This window comes from Bombus vosnesenskii, unplaced genomic scaffold (genome assembly GCF_011952255.1).
Source record: "Bombus vosnesenskii isolate JDL3184/JDL3185 unplaced genomic scaffold, Bvos_JDL3184-5_v1.1 scf7180000013320, whole genome shotgun sequence".
NCBI lineage: Eukaryota > Metazoa > Arthropoda > Insecta > Hymenoptera > Apidae > Bombus > Bombus vosnesenskii.
Genome location: NW_022882965.1, coordinates 803368 through 820834, shown reverse-complemented (window position 1 = coordinate 820834; position 17467 = coordinate 803368). Strand labels below are relative to the sequence as shown.

The window sequence follows — 17467 nt, the reverse complement described above, 5'->3', positions numbered from 1 at the left end:
AAATTACAGTGCTACATCACAAAACTAAAAAAAAAAAAAAAAAGAAAAGCAAACACATATGTAACAGAACAGTGTGACGTAGCGTGTGTCTGTGGAAATGACGAAATAACGGAAAACTTTGCGTCTCCTCACCGTCGTGTAGCTTTGCTTTCGTATGAAGATCAAAGTCAAATGAAATAATTCTTAAATAAATAAATGAAGAATTTAGAAGGAAAAAAAAATACAATATAAAAAAACCGAAAGGGATGTAAAAATTTTGAATAAAAAACGAAATCTATAGAAGTAACAATTAATGAATGCTTGATTGAAATAAAAAAAAGATGTAAAAAAAGAAACAAAAATATGATAAAAGTGAAAAATGAACAGATAATATAATTCAATATTTAATTGCTTAGCAGATTAGTAAATGGAGAGACGGATGGACGTAAGCTGTTTGTATAGGTCGAAAATATATAAAAAACAGAAGCTAATATCTCTACGAAAGAAATAAAAATACACACACACACACACACATACACACCATCTATTCTACAGCAATGAGACGATACGCGAGAATGATCTTTGAAAATGATAGAAGATCTGCTTGCACTCACCTGTTCTTTCAGCATAACCGCCTGCTGCCGCTTCAGTTCTCGTTCCTGGGAAATCACAAGAGAATTCTCGTAGTCATTTTTCTCTCGTTCGTTAATTATCGTTCTTCTAAAAAGCAACTAACGAAGCTGCCGAGACGCGAGTATGTTCGCACGGGACAAAATAACGAAACGATAGGAAGGAAGAAAAAGAAAGACAAAATGACAGAAACCGGGGGGGGAAAAAAACGGAGGAGACACAAAACGTGTGATCGTTCAACGAGCAAAAAGGAAATTCCTATGGCCAAATTGTTAATGACAAACAACATCCCGCTTTGAGAACAACTTTCCGTGCCGATGAAACGCCAATTTCATGCCACGAATTAACAATAACAGGCTTTTGAAATTTTTTACAAATTTTTTCAAATACGCTGAAATAGAGGATAATTTTATAAAATTCGCAATCGAGTCTATAGCGGAAAGCAAGAGTCGAGTAACAAGTTGGAATTTAATTTATCGTTAAATAAAGCGCAGCTCGAATAAAGTTAGGCAATTTCAGGGTCGGGTATTTTTTTTTTTTTTTTATTTTAATAAATCGCAGAGACGGGATAAAATACGAAGTGGAACGTTACGGTTTAGAGAAATCAGGCTAACGTGTAACAACGATTTTAGGATTACCTGTTGCTTCCGTTGTTGCTCTTCCAGTCGTATCTTCTCCACCTCTTCCTGCCGTTTTTTCCGAGCCTGCGCACATGCCATATACACACGTCACTCGCATCCATCATTATTTTTTGCAGGGTCAAACTTATACAATCATTTCTGCTTAATTTGATTTCTTATTTTTCTCGACCTTCGCGGGGGAGTTTTACCGTTTTAAATTCACAGATCGGCTATTTTTCCTTTGTCTTTTTTTTTCGATTTCACACGAGGGGAATTTCCGTAGATTCTTTTCTTTTTCTTTTTTTCTTTTCACCGACAATCACGCGATATTATTATCTATACTAATATCTATGCTAATATCTATACTAATCGAAGGATCTTATTGGATGTTTATTTTATAAAAAAAAAAAGAGCAACAAAAAGAAGAATTATACAGGAAGTTCTGTCACATTGATCTTATTTTTCTGTTGAAATATTTTCAATATTTTGTTTTTCGACCGTTTCTCTTCTTAGATACCGTGTGCACCGCGTGTACCTCTATGAAATTCTCTTCTCTGCAAGGTCTAAAATTTCTACGTTGAAAATCTGGAGAAGCCCCGAGATTCTCATTGAAAATTGTTCTTTCGCGAGGTCTTTTTTTTGTGGAAAATCCGATCTCTTCGTGCTATTCGTAACTCAAACGCTACAGTGTAGAAGCGAACTCGACTACGTTAGCAGAGTCTGTGACAGGGAGATAAGCGTCTAATCTAGCGTGTCTAAATTCTAATTTCTCCAATCGAGGCTCGATATCGTCATTTCGGTCGGTTTCAGTATCCGCTGATAAAAAATCGTTCTCGAGACGTAAACCTTCTTGATTTCATTAAACTCATGGTAATTCGGTGAATCCGTTTTTCTTGAGAAATGAATAAACGTACAAATCGATAAGAATATGCCAATGAGCGGAGAATAGCAATCCAAATATAGGTAGTTACAAAGAAAATGTAAGACTTGGCTCGATATAAATGCCAAAGTTAATTCTTTCCACGTTATATCGAGTTTTGTATTCGCTACATTTTTCGACCAACGTAAGATGATATTTAAATTCATGGTGAGAGATGGATCGAAATGTTTTGGATTTTTTTTTTTTTTTTTTTTTGTAACGACTGCGGATTTATATACACTTATCTAGAAATGCAAAAATACACGCAGTGCAAAGATATATAAAATATCTAAAGTATAATATAAAAGTATTAAATAGGCGAAAGGAACTTTTGTCTTGATAATTTGCATAAACATTTGCAGCTTGTTGATTGATAATAACGTGGTCGATACGGCAATGATCTATTAAAAATACACGTCTATTACGACACATGGAAAGCATACGTGAACCCATAAAATATCGAAGTAATAAAAGAAAAACACATCGAACATCCTTTATAAACATGAAAATAGGTTTTCCCGCTTTTCATCGAGACGATCGATTTTGAGTCTTATACCGATTCCACGTTCTTTGTTCGTCCGAGTGAATATGTACTACAAATACACTGAATCTTAAATTCTTTTTGTAACATCCTACATAATTGGTGAACGAGTGGATCAAACCGAGATACAAATTGGAAACAACTACGAGGACAGAAGTAATTGCACACGTAAAAACGGCGTGTGTTCGAGTCACGGGACTCTTGACGGAGAAATCTCTTGCACCGGAATCTTCCAAGAAACAAAGAAAGAAAAGAAATATACTGGTGAAAAATCGTACGCATGCTAGTTCGTGGAAAATCTCGTGACAGAAAGAAGAAAACTGAAACGTGATGATAATATACAGATATAACGTGGTGAGAGTGAGAGAAAAGAGAAATCGTAAAAACAAAGAAGAATGGAAATGACGAACAGAGAGAAAGAACTGCAGCCAAGCAGAGAAGTCGAAACAAACCGACGTGTTCCGTGTTCGCGAGGAAACCGCGTGACTGCACGGATCACGAAACGGAACATGGAAGAGAAGTGAGGTTGAGGTTTTATCGAACGAAACCAAAAGCTTCTCACCAACTACCAGAGAGAAAAATATATAGACAACATATGAAATATTTAATTGATATAAATATATATATATATAAAAAGTGTGTATATATATAATATATATATAATAGTAATATGTATATATAAATATGTATATATTGTAAACCACCACCATAATTTGTACAAGAAAAAAGACGAAAGACAAAATAACGTAGAAAAGTGGAAAAGTGTTAAAAAAGAGAGTATAAGAGTAAATTTTTGAAGCGATCAAAAGAAGAAGAAGAAGAAGAAGAAGAAGAGGAAGAACGTGAAGAAGAAAATTGTGAGAAGAAAGAGAAACAGGAAGAGAGCGCATGCAGGAGCCAAGCATATATACTCGCCTTATGTATTATGCACATATTATAGTGATATTATATCGGAGTCGTATTAATCGCTGAAGCTGCTATATTGATAAAAATAGTAGAGTATTTGTTAATTAGAACGTGTTGTGGAACAGTAGCCTGTTTAAATTACAAAGAGTTCTTAATAGCTGTGAGCGTGATCGGTATTCGATATATAATAATTCATAATCATAATGGTAATTAGAATAATGGCAACGGTAATAATAAAGAGCGATAATTATAAAGAGAGCGTAGGTACGATTAATCGAGTAGATAATATTATATGTTGCACGCGACAGCGTTTTCTCGACATTAAATAAAGAGAGGGGCGAAAAAAATAAAACGAGACGTGAAAAAAAAAATGAGAAAATTGAGAGAGAACGAAATAAAAAAGAACGAAATAAAAATAAAAAAGGAAAATTGTCGAGCGAGAGGAAAAGAAAGCGCTTGATTTGCACGGGCAGCGGTACTCGATAATCGGGTAGAACACGTAAAAATTTGAAAAAAATATGGCATGCTGGATAATCATGTAGCTAGCTGTTATTCTTGTATATATAGTGACAGGAGAAGCTAGGCACAGGATAGCATTGCGACAGTCGGTATTACAATATTTTTTTTTTTTTAATTTATCGTCATAGTTTCGCAGATATTGTACATTCACGTGTAATTGAAGAAAAAAAAATAGAAGGTTTCTTGTGTCTTCTACGCATACTGTGTTAATTTTCGTCACAATATCGACGTCGAATCTCGAAACTTTCTTTCTCATGTATCATCAAGTAAATCAATAGAAAAGTTCGACGATTCGTTTCTCATGGCACTCGAGCCGAATTGAGCACCGTCTTTAAAATGTGCGTCCAAATGACCGATTAAAAAGGTCGATTTATTGCAATCGATATAACGCGATTTGTCTTATACGAATAGTCGTTTAAATATTTGGAAATCCAAAGTAATTTCACCAAATTTTTCTCTTTTATTTCGACGATTTAATTTCACCGATTAAATACGATTCATTTTGCCTTGTACAAAGTGATTCGCACGACGTGGTCTGTTATCAAAATTATCGACGTTCAAAGGAAACTTTTTTTTATTTCTCAATGATCATGAACATTCCTTTTTAATGATTCTCGATATCTCTGTTTCGAGTTCGATCAAAATAAAAGACAGACGTACATATACGTAAGCATGTTCTTACTTTCGACGATATCACGTTTTCTGTCAAATCAAAAAATCCTCTGCCAGATTACGCCATTAACTTTAAAAATTCTCACGTTAGCGACACCGCGTGAACCACCCTGCAAAACCCATCGACAGTTCCAACTTCATTTTCTCGCGTTTATTGCGTTTTGAAAAAAAAAAAAAAAAAAAAATGCCGAGGAGAGAAAGAAAAACGGACTCAATTTGGCGTGTGCCAGGGATGTCGATATTGTTATCACCCGGCGTCTCTGACCCTACAAAAGCACTGTGTGTGCATCTATATACGCGCTGGCGCGCACGTGCACACGCGTTATGTGTGAGTATGTGTGCGGCTGTGTGTGGTGTGTCCTCTTTCATTCGATCGCTACGTGATGCACAGGTATTTTATAACGTGGCTACTGGTGCTCGTGTACCTGTTTCGTACCTTCGACCATCGCATTTTTCGACTCGTTACGTCGTCTCGAAATCTCGAGAGAAAGTCTCTGTAGTTCGGCCAAGCCTTTCGAATTTCCATGGTAAAACCATCGCGAGTAATCCCGAGCGCACGCGACCATAGGGAGTAAACGGTTTAACAGCTCGAGTGGTAAAGTTTGATGGCCTAATAAGAAACAGACGACGGTGTCGCGTGTAAAACCCATCGATCCCGACCGAGAAAAGATAATCCGAAAACGTTAAACGACACGATGGTGGCCGGTACGAGGCGTCGTTCTCGCGACAAGTGTTCGTCGAAGGGAACCCGGACCATCGTTCGAGCGATTAGAAATTATTGCAGACACTACGAAGAAGAAACGAAAAGACAAGCGAAGAGAACATGTGAACCAGCACGCGGGAAAATAAGAGTAAACTCGTGACTTGGTCAGACTGTTTCCAGAGAACCAACAAAAATCCCGAATTCGTTAATTAAAGGGAGACACGCGTGTAAATTGCGAACAGAGAAAAATGAAAAAAACATAAAGAAGGTCGATGATGAGGAAAAAAAAATATATAAAAAAAGATTCACAGATGATCGATGTAGAAATGCCGGATGCAAACGATTGAGAACACACACAAAAAAAAAAAAAAGAAAAAAAGAAAAAAGAACACGTGGTATGGTCCGCGGAATATGGTTCATGTGAAATACTTGGCGTGAGAAACGTCTGAAAGAGACGCAGTATAATATCTTACCTCTGATTTGTCACATCGTGATACACTTAATCTAGCAATGGACAGAGTAGAGACGGTGAAACGATGGAAGGAACAAGTTGGGCATGGAGTAGACAGGTTAGAGAAAAGATGTCGATCGCAAAAAAATGGGATGGACGACATAGAAAACCAGGCAATCGTAGTCTTACCTCGAGAGGTCCTTCGTCTGGGTCCTCGTGCAAATCGGAAGAAAAAAATAAATGTAGAGGAGACGGTGGAGAGAAAGGGGAGGAGGAGATTGAACGAAGAAATCACAAGGACGACGGTAACGCTCATTAGTGAACATGAAGTCGATGAGGGTTTAATGACGATGTAGGATCGTAGAATGCAGTTCGCGTCCCGCGAAGCGGGTTGGGGGACTCTCGAGCATGGAGGCAAAGGTGAGAGACAGCGGATTCTTCGAAAGCAATTAATCGAGAGTGCAACTAATGGACAAAAGATTCGCGGAAAGAATGGCAGCGGTGCCGGAAACCGGCTTCGGGCAAAGAACTTCTTCAGGGAACGCTCCAGTTCGAAAGTAATTTCGCACTCGACGAATCAATTTGCTTTCGCTAAATATACCAATACATTTTCTTCTAATTATATGAAACGAGACTCGCGTTGAGCGAAACGTTCTTTAAAGAAAAGCGACTCCCTGGAAAATTTCAATATCACCGAACCATCGTTACAGTAGTGTCATTTGATTGAAGAACTTTGAATCAAGTTCCAAATCAAAAAATCACTGCTTATGGATTCCTCACCAACCACAATTCCATCGTGAATTCCATCTGAACATGACCAAAAACCTCGAGGACGCGACTCGCGATGGAAGGTTCCCCTGAAAGGGATGATCGAGGGCGGAGAGAATTTTGGGGTTGGTAACTCGATTTTTTTCGAGTTATCTGAGGGTATTTCGGTGAGGGGTCGGGAGGCGTCATACGACATCTTACCTCCAGAAGCTCCTGACTTTGCGTCTGGGTCTGGGCCTGCTGAGTATTGTCCATGCTGGCGTTGGTGGTGGTGGTGGTGCCTGTGGACATGGTGCTGGAGATTGGCGGTGTGGAGAGCTGCGTCGGTTGCGACGTCGACGGGACGACCGTGGCGGAGGTGGTCGGCAATGGGAGAGGCGGTGGTGGTGGCGGCGGCACCACCTGCACCTGTGGCGGTGCCACCACGATGGCGGTGGGCAACGTGGTGCCGGTGGTGCTACTGTTGGTGGTGTTGACGGTGTTTAACACCGTATTGTTCGTCACCAACGACGTGACGGACGCCAAATTCGACGATGATGAGGACAGGCCGGACTTTTTTGCGACCGTGTCCTCGACATCAGAGTGCTGCATCATGTCGCGGTTCCTCCAGCTCTCCGCGATGCTTTCCCGATTCTTCCAAATGGTGGCCACCGTGCTGCTAGCCAGACCCAGCTCGCGCGCCACGTCGCTCTTGCTCTTACCGCGTTCGATCTCTTGGATGATCTTCATTTTCTGCTTGATCGTGAACGCTAGCCGCTTTCGACCCTGCGTTTGTAGGTTTAGGGATGCCCAATAATCGATCGTGTTAATCGGCGGTACGTGATTACGTGGTGGTACGCGTGCGAGTGATACCCGTCGCTCTTTTCGACGACGGTGGCCCGTCCTTCGTTCGAGGAGGACGTTCGTAAACAATTGTTTTGAGCAACTTGGGTGAATGATCGTGGTGGTAGTGGTAGTGGTCGTGATGGTGGTGGTAGGTGGTGGTTGGATTTCTAGCGTGGTCTCACTGTGAAGAGGATAGGCTGAGCCTTTTTCGAGCTTCGTAACCAACTGAAAGTTGGAACAGAACAAACTAAGAGGCTCTACACCAGCGATCTTACGATTCTTCAACGCTATACTCTTTCTTTCTTTTTTTTTTTTTTTTTCTCTCTCTATTCTATACCGTATTCGTCGTATTGTCTACATAAAAATTGACTCTTTGTTTTCCCCTCGATCGTCGGTGTAACAAAAATGATTTCTAACGTAGAGAGAAATAAAATGAAACATAGGTGGAAGGGGAAAAAATCGATTAGGATCGATTATACAAGTGAACTGGGCATCCCTAGGCCGCGTTTCAGCTGGTTAATTACATGTATGTATTTTCTGTTTCCCTCTCCTTTCGGCTGACGTTCTTTCATCTCCTCAAAACGTCTTGCTCTGCGCGGGGTAACTGCGTGTTGCGTGTGTTTTCAACAGAGGGGGACCAAGGTGGACACGTATGTGATGTATAGTGCGTGTGAAGGTGGATGCAAGTGAATGCGAAGGAACGAATGAGCGAACGAGTGACAGAGTGATTGAAAATGGGCGATAAGGCCTCGATGGGGGTTTGGTCTGTAGTTTTGGTGTGTCTCGCTTCCTCGGGCGATAGGATATTCCGTTCACTTTGGATATCTTTTGGAAAAGCTATCACAATGGATGGGCTATTAAAGTTTCTACAGTCGCGTATCTACTCGCGTCGGTTTTCGGTCTTCGCCGCGGAAAAATCCTCGAAAATGTTCGACGACACAGTCGAGGATATTTCACGAGATCGTAAACTTGATTTCTCGCACCACGAATCATTCTTTCACCGATGTTCGACGAGCGAGAAAGGAACTTCGTCTGGTATTCGAACAACCGGAGAAGTTTTCCGGGCGAAGTACGCTTTCCCTTTGCGCTCTCGAGATCGTGTACATGTCGATTTTCTTTGTCGTTTTCCTCCATATTCTCTCTATTTCATGCTAAATACTTCTACCAACTTCTCGGCGTTTTGGTCTGTCGAACGAAAGAAATCGAGTCGTGTACACGATCCAGGGCGCAGGTTCTATACGTTCGAGAAAAGGAAGCTAATCTAAATGGATTCTGGTTCTAACCGATTAATCTAACTTCTCACACGATCATTCGCCGTCGATCTATGTGAAATCGGGTGAGAACAAACTATACGACGACAAAGATCGATATATATGAGACTGTCTACAGCGCACACAAAAAGCACCGGGAATTATGCATCATCGAGTTCACGTACACGACTATGGGAACACATCTCGGGCAGACTATCTCGACACGTAGGTGGAGCGAATTATTATCCACTAAAAATACCAAAACCACCGGAAACATCGATGTTTTCAATTTTATGTTCGCCAAGAACAATATTGTTTTAGTCTACTTTTATTTATATCCTGTTTCTATACTGAGAATACTATACAGGTTTCGCTAAATCGTTAAGAATTTTCAACCACCTAATAAAATTGTTGTAACTGTTGCAATTAGTATCTATTTTCGTAATTTGTAAAATTGAAACGTCTCTAACGATATGTAAAATTTAACGAATATATAGAAAATAACGGAAAAGAAGCAATTCGAAATTGAAACATCGACATCATGGAGGTCTCGATTTTTCTCGACAGCTCTTCCCTCCCATTCTCTCGTACATTTTCTCTCGCTCATTCTCTCTCTATGAAAGCTGCACGGTTCATCGCGGTTCTCATCAATGAAACCCAAAGACTGTCGGGTCGATTCTCGCCGTGTGGAGGACCCGGAAGCGAGATGCAGCCACAAACGATCCTCGATGGAAAACGACTAAAAAGAAACGCGTTCTCGGCTCACTGGCGACGAGGTGCGTAAACGAACAGAAAAATGTATCGAACACAAAACTAAAAAAAGAAACTTTGGAACTAAGGGGTACGAGATTAGGTGGAGAAATTGTTGGTATAGTATATTAGTTTGGAAGAGACTCTGGGAGGACATGCTGGGTTCTCCTGTCACTATTGCTAGCGATTCTCGATCGTCTATAGGGGTTCTTGGTTTTCGTGTGTCCTGGGACATTTTTTCTCTGTTTCTTCTCATTTTTTTTTTTTGTTGTTTTTGGTTGGTTGTTTGGAATACGTAATGGGTGGTTTAAGGGGGTTTCACATATATGCGAGTATATAAAAGTTTTTGGAGTTTTACAAGAATATATCCACTGGAGAAGTATATATATATATATGTATGTATATATATAATGTACAAATAGATGTATATATAATATACGTATATAGATATAGATAATATATATATATACATATATGTATATGTATAATATAAATACGACACACACAGAGAGCATGCGACACGCACGACAGGTGGACAAAATACAAAAAAACGTAATAGGTATCCCAAATAGAGTGAGAGAACAGACTCCTTGTGAATGAAACAACGAGAATCGAGACAAAATGTGAAAAGGAAGTAAACACTGTCATAAAAGAGGGGTTTCAACTTACCTCGAGCAGCTGTTGATTTCGAATTTCCCGCTCTCGCCTCACTGCCTCCTGCCTTTCCGTTTTCTCTTGCTCCTTGATGAGCCTGCAACGGGAACACGATTAAGTGATCAATCATTACCGTGATAAATATTAAACCCTTTGTGGTCCGAATAGTATTTTTCTAGAAAGGAAAAATTCAAACTTACAAAGCGTATACTTCAAAAGAAAAAAAAAGTAGAATATGCAAATTACGAATTGCATTGATGAAAGAAATACATTATCCCATTATATCAGCATAGTTGTGTGAACTAAAATTCGATCAATTGATCTATCATTTACATAATTGATAAATATTTAACCTTCTGCGGTCCAAGTGTTTCTCTAGAACGAAGTAATTCCGCAATTTGCAACTGGGTCGAAACTTAAAACTAGAATTACGAATTGGGTTAATGAAGCGAAGACACTGCCTTATCGACATACATCGTTACATTTATATTTAAAACGATATTCAATGATTTACCTAGCTTGCTCCTTGTGTCGTTGCGCCTCCTCTTTCGCTAGCTTTTTTGCATATGCCAGTTTCTCCCTCTCGTACTGATTGTTTGTTCGCACGTCCCTGAAACCACCTGCGGCTCTCAACTCCTCCAATCTTCTCGCAACTTCCTGAGCGCCCAACCTAACGAATTCCGCCTCCGCGAGACCCATCGTTGGCTGTAGGAATTCACCCACAAGCGGACGAGACGAGAACGAAAAGTTTGCCGTCGTTAAGTCGGGTGGATTCTGTTGCTCCAAAAACTACAAAACACGATTCCAACGTAAGATAATCACGTATATATATATAAACTACAATCTTTCAGTGCAAAAGAACGAGAAAAAAATATCAAATTAAAATGGATGAAAAATCAATAACGAAGGTATTAAAGGAGAAGAAACAAATCCTTTTCAAGAAAAGGAACTAACCTTCGCCAAATCCGGACTACTCCTGAACGTCTTTCCACAAGGACTATAATAAGACACGTCACCCTTTATCACCCCTGACTTTCCTAATCCCTTGATGACGGTCTCTCGCTTCCAGCCACGCTCAAGCGGCACCTGGAGATCCCTCTCGCTAGGCTTCACTTTTCTTCTCTTCGCGCTAGACACGCCATCCGCGTTGTCGTCGTCGGTGTCCGTCACAACGTCGGTGTTGCTGCCGCTCTCGCTCGTCACGTCCATGTTACTCTCCTCACCGGATACCTCGAGCACCTTGTTCTTCATCTTCTCCTGTAAAGACCGCTATATAGGGAGAATGGTTTTAGTGGAAAATCATAAGTGAAAAAAAACAAAACTGTCCGCGCCCGTGGATGTCGCTTCGATTTTTCGGTATTTCTTCCTTCGTGATGCTCCATCTGCTTGAAATTTCACTTTTACAGTGAAAATTAATGTAGCTGTGCTCGTTCAAATTCTGATAATTTACAATTCTCGCGAAACTAGTAGCAATTTCATTTTGCATAAGAGTACTCTTGAACTCTTTGACAAGTAAAGAGAATAGATCTGGCAAAAGTAAGAGAACTATTACGTCTTTTCCACTGTCTTTGGATTGCATATTTCTATGAGTGCGACGAAACAAATAGAGCTTAAATAGACATTTGTTCGATTAATTAAATATCATAATGAGAGCACTACTTTGAGCATTTTGTTAGATACGTTTTCATATTAGGCGCGTTCTGTACACTGTTAAAGTTCCCGTAAATATCATAGTCATTAGATCACATTAAGCTGAAAACACTGAAAATAAGTAATAGAGAACAATAATACTGAATGAGTCATTTGAATCTGGGCTGCACAACTCTATCGAGATTTAAACGAGCACTACTGTAACCGTAGCTTCAATAAAATCAATAAATCAAGATGCTTAACTCATCGAACTTACAAATTGCGTAAAACGAAACAAAGAATATACCCATTTAAAAAAAATCGAAAAATTATTTCCATAATGTATTTACTTACTATGAAATTTACCTGATTCTTGTCATCGGCCTGGCCAGTGGCAGTGGCATGCAATTGAGCAGCCAGAATATTCGACCTAAGTAACGAGACCTGATGAGACAATGGCACACTAGGATCCAAAGTGGGCGTCGGTTTGATTCCCAAAGCTCTACTCTGAGCTAGCAGCGAGGCCACCGTGTTCTTCTTCGGTTTAGATACTCCACGACCCAAGTTTCTCGGCCGACCATCTTTGTGGTGGGTTGTGCTGGCGCTCTCGCTCTCCTCGCTTCCGCTGCTCGGTCGTTGAGGTGAATCCGCTGCAGCGAACAGCTGCGCCAAGGATGGACTCGGCGATGCTGGCACCGGTACGGAATTCTGTGGCACCCTTCGAGGCTTCGGTCCTGGCTTTCTTCTCGCTAGTTGTGGAAACAGTCGGTTTATACGAAATATGGTAGAAGATTTTATTTGAAACCTCGTAATTTTTGCATTAAAATTTCTTTTCCAGTTCGCGATGGATGACACTCCAGCTCAAAAGTTTGGAGTTTCGAAAGAAATAATGATGCCTTAATTAAATAACTATTTTATTCATAATTCTTTTATAGTGTTAAGATTGTAATTAATTATATGTAAAAATGAAACCTGTGTGTTATAATTATAATTCTTATTTCTTAAAGAAATGTATAAAAAAAATTTGTTTTGTGGAAAAAGCAAAAGGTGCTCTAACATTTTGAGCAGCTATGTACGTCAAACTCTTATTGGTCATTGTCACAAATTTATCAGATATATCAACACATCCATCAAACATTCATGGACAATCTACGTGTCATAATTCAGTGACATTACTTTATCAGGTGTGAATGAAGTTTCAGTTATAGCAAAAGTTCCTCTTTTATCGATCTAAAGCTGGACATCAAAATCTAAATCTAAAATTAGAATCAGTTTAAGTCAAAACAAATACACTTATCTTCAAGTTACTAAGTTACTTGTTAAAATAGAGTGTTTCATATATGCAATATGAAGTATGAAAAGATAAAACATTCATAGAAGTTTTTATCTTGTTTTTCTCAGTTGCAGTAGATTATCATAAATAAGCATTATTCACAGCTCTCGTTGCTAGTACATTTATTTCGATTCTTTACATTATTTCATTGTTTGGCTTGGTTCCATTGACTGACTCCATAGTGTATATGATTACTGTAGTCGTTGCGAATGGGTCAATCTATTCAGGTATTGTTGCGATATCGTTTGATGTTTTTGAATCATTTGAATTTTTGCGCAAATGTAGTACTTACAAGTTCGATCGGAGGCGAGTAACGACTGACTTAAATTACTGAGCTGACTGAGCGGCTGACTGCCTGAAATCGGCGAGCTACTGCTCGTCGTCGAGGGTTTCAGCGAGAGGTTCAGCGGCGCGTCCGAATCATTCGAATTGCTCGCGTTAGTGGTTGTTGTATACGACGATGGCGCTGGTAAGGCAGAGCCGTTTGTCGAGTGCGCCGGCAATTTGATCACCTCCACGCGATCCACCGACTCCCTATAATCGTTCGACTCGGTCTGAAAGAAATACAAACGACAACATTACACCCAGTACTCTTAGGATCTTCTTTGGGATTTAACTTTGAAACTCTGTCTTCTAAGCTCTTCAATTCAGCCAACCGACTATATTAAACAGATTTAATTTTTGATTGATATTGTGCAGTGCATGGAATGCATTATTCACAAGATATCTGATATCAAATAGATTAGAAATGTGATGATTCTTACACTCACTACACGCTAATTAATATTTTATAGGATGCACTGTCCTCGCGACATTTAGTATCAAATATATCAAGACTACAGCGATTCTTTCACTCACTATAGCATAATTAGTATTGTATAGAATGCATCATACGACATATAACATTTATATTTATCTAGAGGATTCTATTGCGAATTTCCAAACGTTTACAAATATGTATACTAATGTGTCTTAATCTCTAAAATCATACAGACTCTTCTACTAGAATTCGACTTTACTAACTAGCCTTGTCTTCAATTATTTGATGAACCTTTAATTAGAAAATTTATACATTTCTTGGCTGAGAATACACAGATTTCCACCCTAAGATAAATTGACTATATAACTATTTTTTAGACTACTTCCATTCTATCATAGCATTCTAAAATAGAAAATGATAATTACCCCCGTGCGATTATATTTTCTCGGTTCCATCATTAACGAGGATGTCGTGGTGTTTGTCTGATGAGCACTCAGAGCAGGTACCGGCGGTGGATGCACACTCACACTCGGTGTGTCTAAGGATATAGTCTTCTTCCTCCCGCGGTTCGTTGTGCCAGGAACCTTTGGACCGACTATGCTCGACGTGTACTTGATAATCTCAGTATCAGGTGGTAGGCGTACACCTCCTAATATACTGCTAGGATCGCTAAATAAATATAATTTAAATAATCATTTAGATCATTCAATCTCTTGTTTGCATTTCGACCGAATCTTGCAAGATTTACGAACGAGATACTTTTACTTAAATTTTCAATTCATGCGTTTAGTAGCCCTTCAAGCACACGATTATCGTATACTGAATTAATTATTGTAATATAGATATAACTAAATAAGATTGATATAAAAATAATTTTATAATCAAAGAATCATACTATAATAATAAGAGCTTATAATACAGCATCAAAGTATTAGAGACGAATATGCGAAAGGATGAATATAATCTATGTCCACAAAGGGCTAAAATGTTAACCGCGCGTAATCGTCTTTTTTTCCGCGACTATTTTGAATATTAAATACAACGGAACGGGCGACTAGTTAAAGGACAAATTGTTTAAAACGGCGCGACGTTAAGGGCCATCGAGCAATCATAACAACGAAATTACACGGTTACAAGCATCGTATGAAAGTTAAATGAACAGGAGAGTGCCGGTAGCGCGGAATTCACGGGGGAGAGAGAGAGAGAGAGAGAGAGAGAGAAATGGAAATAGAGAAAAATACCCCATGAATTGCGAATAACAAATATCGATCGTGCACGAGCATCTCTTTCGATTCGTTTTGTTTTATCTCCTTCCTCTTCTCTTTCATTTTTATTCATTTTACGTATCATTTTCTTTTCTCTTTTCTTTTTTTTTTTAGATTCGTCGTTGTTATTAATATTTTTACTTTTTTTTGTTCGTTCTTAACGATCTCTCACCTGCCCTCTTTCGCAGAACTGTAGGCGTATCGGCAAGCGTGGAAAAATAATTAATGGGAAACGGTAAGTGCGCTGCGGACGCGGGGCGTCTGTTAAAAAATAATGAAAACGGGAAAACCATCGATTTAACGAGCGTGCACACTCGTACCTGACAACGTTCGTTTGCGAATTCGGCGTGCTGCTGGTCGACGTGCTGTGATGAGACGACGTGACTGGTGCTTGAGTCGAAACCGGTAAACTGCTGCCCGTCATACTCGGCGTCGTCGAGCTGCTACTGCTCGCTGGCGTCTTGTGACTCTTACTTGACTTAGCTTTCGGTTCATAGGAAACAGAGACACTTTATCATTATTCATTCTTTTATACGCACTACCAAGTACGAGAAAGATAAAAGAAATTTCAAAAGTTTGATTAAAAATTATGAAGTTGTTTTACTCTTTCGTTACTAGACATTTGTAATTACGATTCTTATAACAAAGAATAATTCATGGTTGCCATATAAAAAGAGTTCATATTTTCTGAAGGAATACGGTATAACTTCATTTATCTGAATTAATTTCAATTTGAAGGTATTCATTTTCACTATTATTTATAATTTTCCATTCACATTGAGGCCGGGATTACATTCAGATAAGTCGACAGGAGTTTGTTTAATCAAACATAACTAGAATTTCGTCGCAATATATAAATGAAGTTCAGATAAATGCTGTTTTACTATAGTTTTTGCAAAGAGCAATGAAACCAGTATTATACTTGTGACATTGACTTGTGTGTACAGTTATTTTTAAAAAATACGCTTAAAATATTGTGTTTATTTCGTTGACAACAGATAAACTATTAAAAGCATCTTTTATAAATAAAATTGCAAAAGTATTTTATATGCTTAGAGATATAATTAGATAATTTAATTATACGGTACTAACGCAATTACACGTGTCTCATACAGTGTATTTATCACGTGACTGTATTTTTTCTAATTGTTGTAGCGAAAGAGTTGAACAAATTCTGAAGAATTTTAATGTCGTGTGATTTCATTAATAATATAGTGAAATTGGCAGCATTTAAAAAAATATTAAACGATCTAATCTAAAATTATTAGAATCAAATGTGAACAAAAGTAATGAACAGGAATAATATTAAATAAGGAAGAATGAAAGATTGTAAATTTGTGATACTTACACTTACTAGACTTGTGTGACGATAGGGACGGGGGATTAAGTAGAGAGGCAGGATAGGGTGGCAGAAGGCTCTCGGCACCAGGCGGAAATCCGGGTAGCCCTGCCGCTCCTTGTAACCTCGCGAGGTAGTCCTGTGCAGCTAAATGTGAGGCCATTGTCCACCACGCTGCACTAGCAGGATTGATACCTACAAATTTCAAATTGTTAGCTTCATTTTCACGTTGCTATCTTATAGTCGTTCATAACCATAATCACTTTATTATTGTTCATTCTACTGTGTTCCCTAAGACATTTTCGACATAATCGTGTTTTTCTACCGTTAAAAAATGTTTAAAGTTGAAGAAACATATGAAAAAATCGTTGTTGATATGCATGATTTCTTGTTCCAATTTCACCTTTTGCTTGTTAAAACAAGAGTGAGATTGGGACATAAAAATTCGAGAACCGCAGCAAATTAACCATGTATTACTAACCCAGATACGCTCGAATTTCTCTTGTATGATGTTTTTGTAAATATTCATTTGTTTGTATTAATGTTGAATACATCGTTTAATATTTTATGATACTGTTTATTATTCGTTTATTGTCTGAAACGCGCGAACAAAAAAATGACATCAAATTGTGAAAACTCGTAAAATAAAATTTTAGGGCGATGACAAGCATACCTATGTTAATACTACGCTGAATTACTTTAAATTGAATTATAGATTTAATTCATACATTTAGTTTACGAATAAAAAATATGAACTCCTATGAAATTTCACAATTGAAGACACTGGTGCAATATGAAGTCAGCTTTATTGTTAAGTAACTTAAGTAAACCAATAAAAACTAACTCAAAATTAATCAAAATCAAATTTACAAAATAGCTAATATTACAGCTATCAATAATTTGAAAATATTCAAGAACAGACAGGTAATGGAAGTTTATTTTATTCCTAAATCA

The 17467-nt window shown here is 38.5% G+C and overlaps 1 protein-coding gene across 17 annotated transcripts in view; it reads right to left on the bottom strand.

Annotated features, from left to right (window-relative positions):
• LOC117235840 (bromodomain adjacent to zinc finger domain protein 2B-like) overlaps nt 1-17467 on the bottom strand; it is a 229468-nt gene that overhangs the window by 12996 nt on the left and 199005 nt on the right. For 7 of the 17 annotated variants that reach the window (XM_033498246.1, XM_033498256.1, XM_033498255.1 and 4 more), the window contains 13 exons: nt 16523-16708; nt 15495-15657; nt 15347-15364; nt 14335-14578; nt 13442-13703; nt 12183-12565; nt 11142-11456; nt 10702-10976; nt 10203-10284; nt 6910-7473; nt 6130-6153; nt 1248-1313; nt 594-638 (listed from right to left, as the gene is read on the bottom strand). In XM_033498246.1, coding sequence (XP_033354137.1) covers nt 594-638; nt 1248-1313; nt 6130-6153; nt 6910-7473; nt 10203-10284; nt 10702-10976; nt 11142-11456; nt 12183-12565; nt 13442-13703; nt 14335-14578; nt 15347-15364; nt 15495-15657; nt 16523-16708 — 2627 coding nt within the window. The remainder of the gene's footprint in view (nt 1-593; nt 639-1247; nt 1314-6129; nt 6154-6909; nt 7474-10202; nt 10285-10701; nt 10977-11141; nt 11457-12182; nt 12566-13441; nt 13704-14334; nt 14579-15346; nt 15365-15494; nt 15658-16522; nt 16709-17467) is intronic. The other 10 variants (XM_033498261.1, XM_033498259.1, XM_033498265.1 and 7 more) reach the window with 6 other exon arrangements.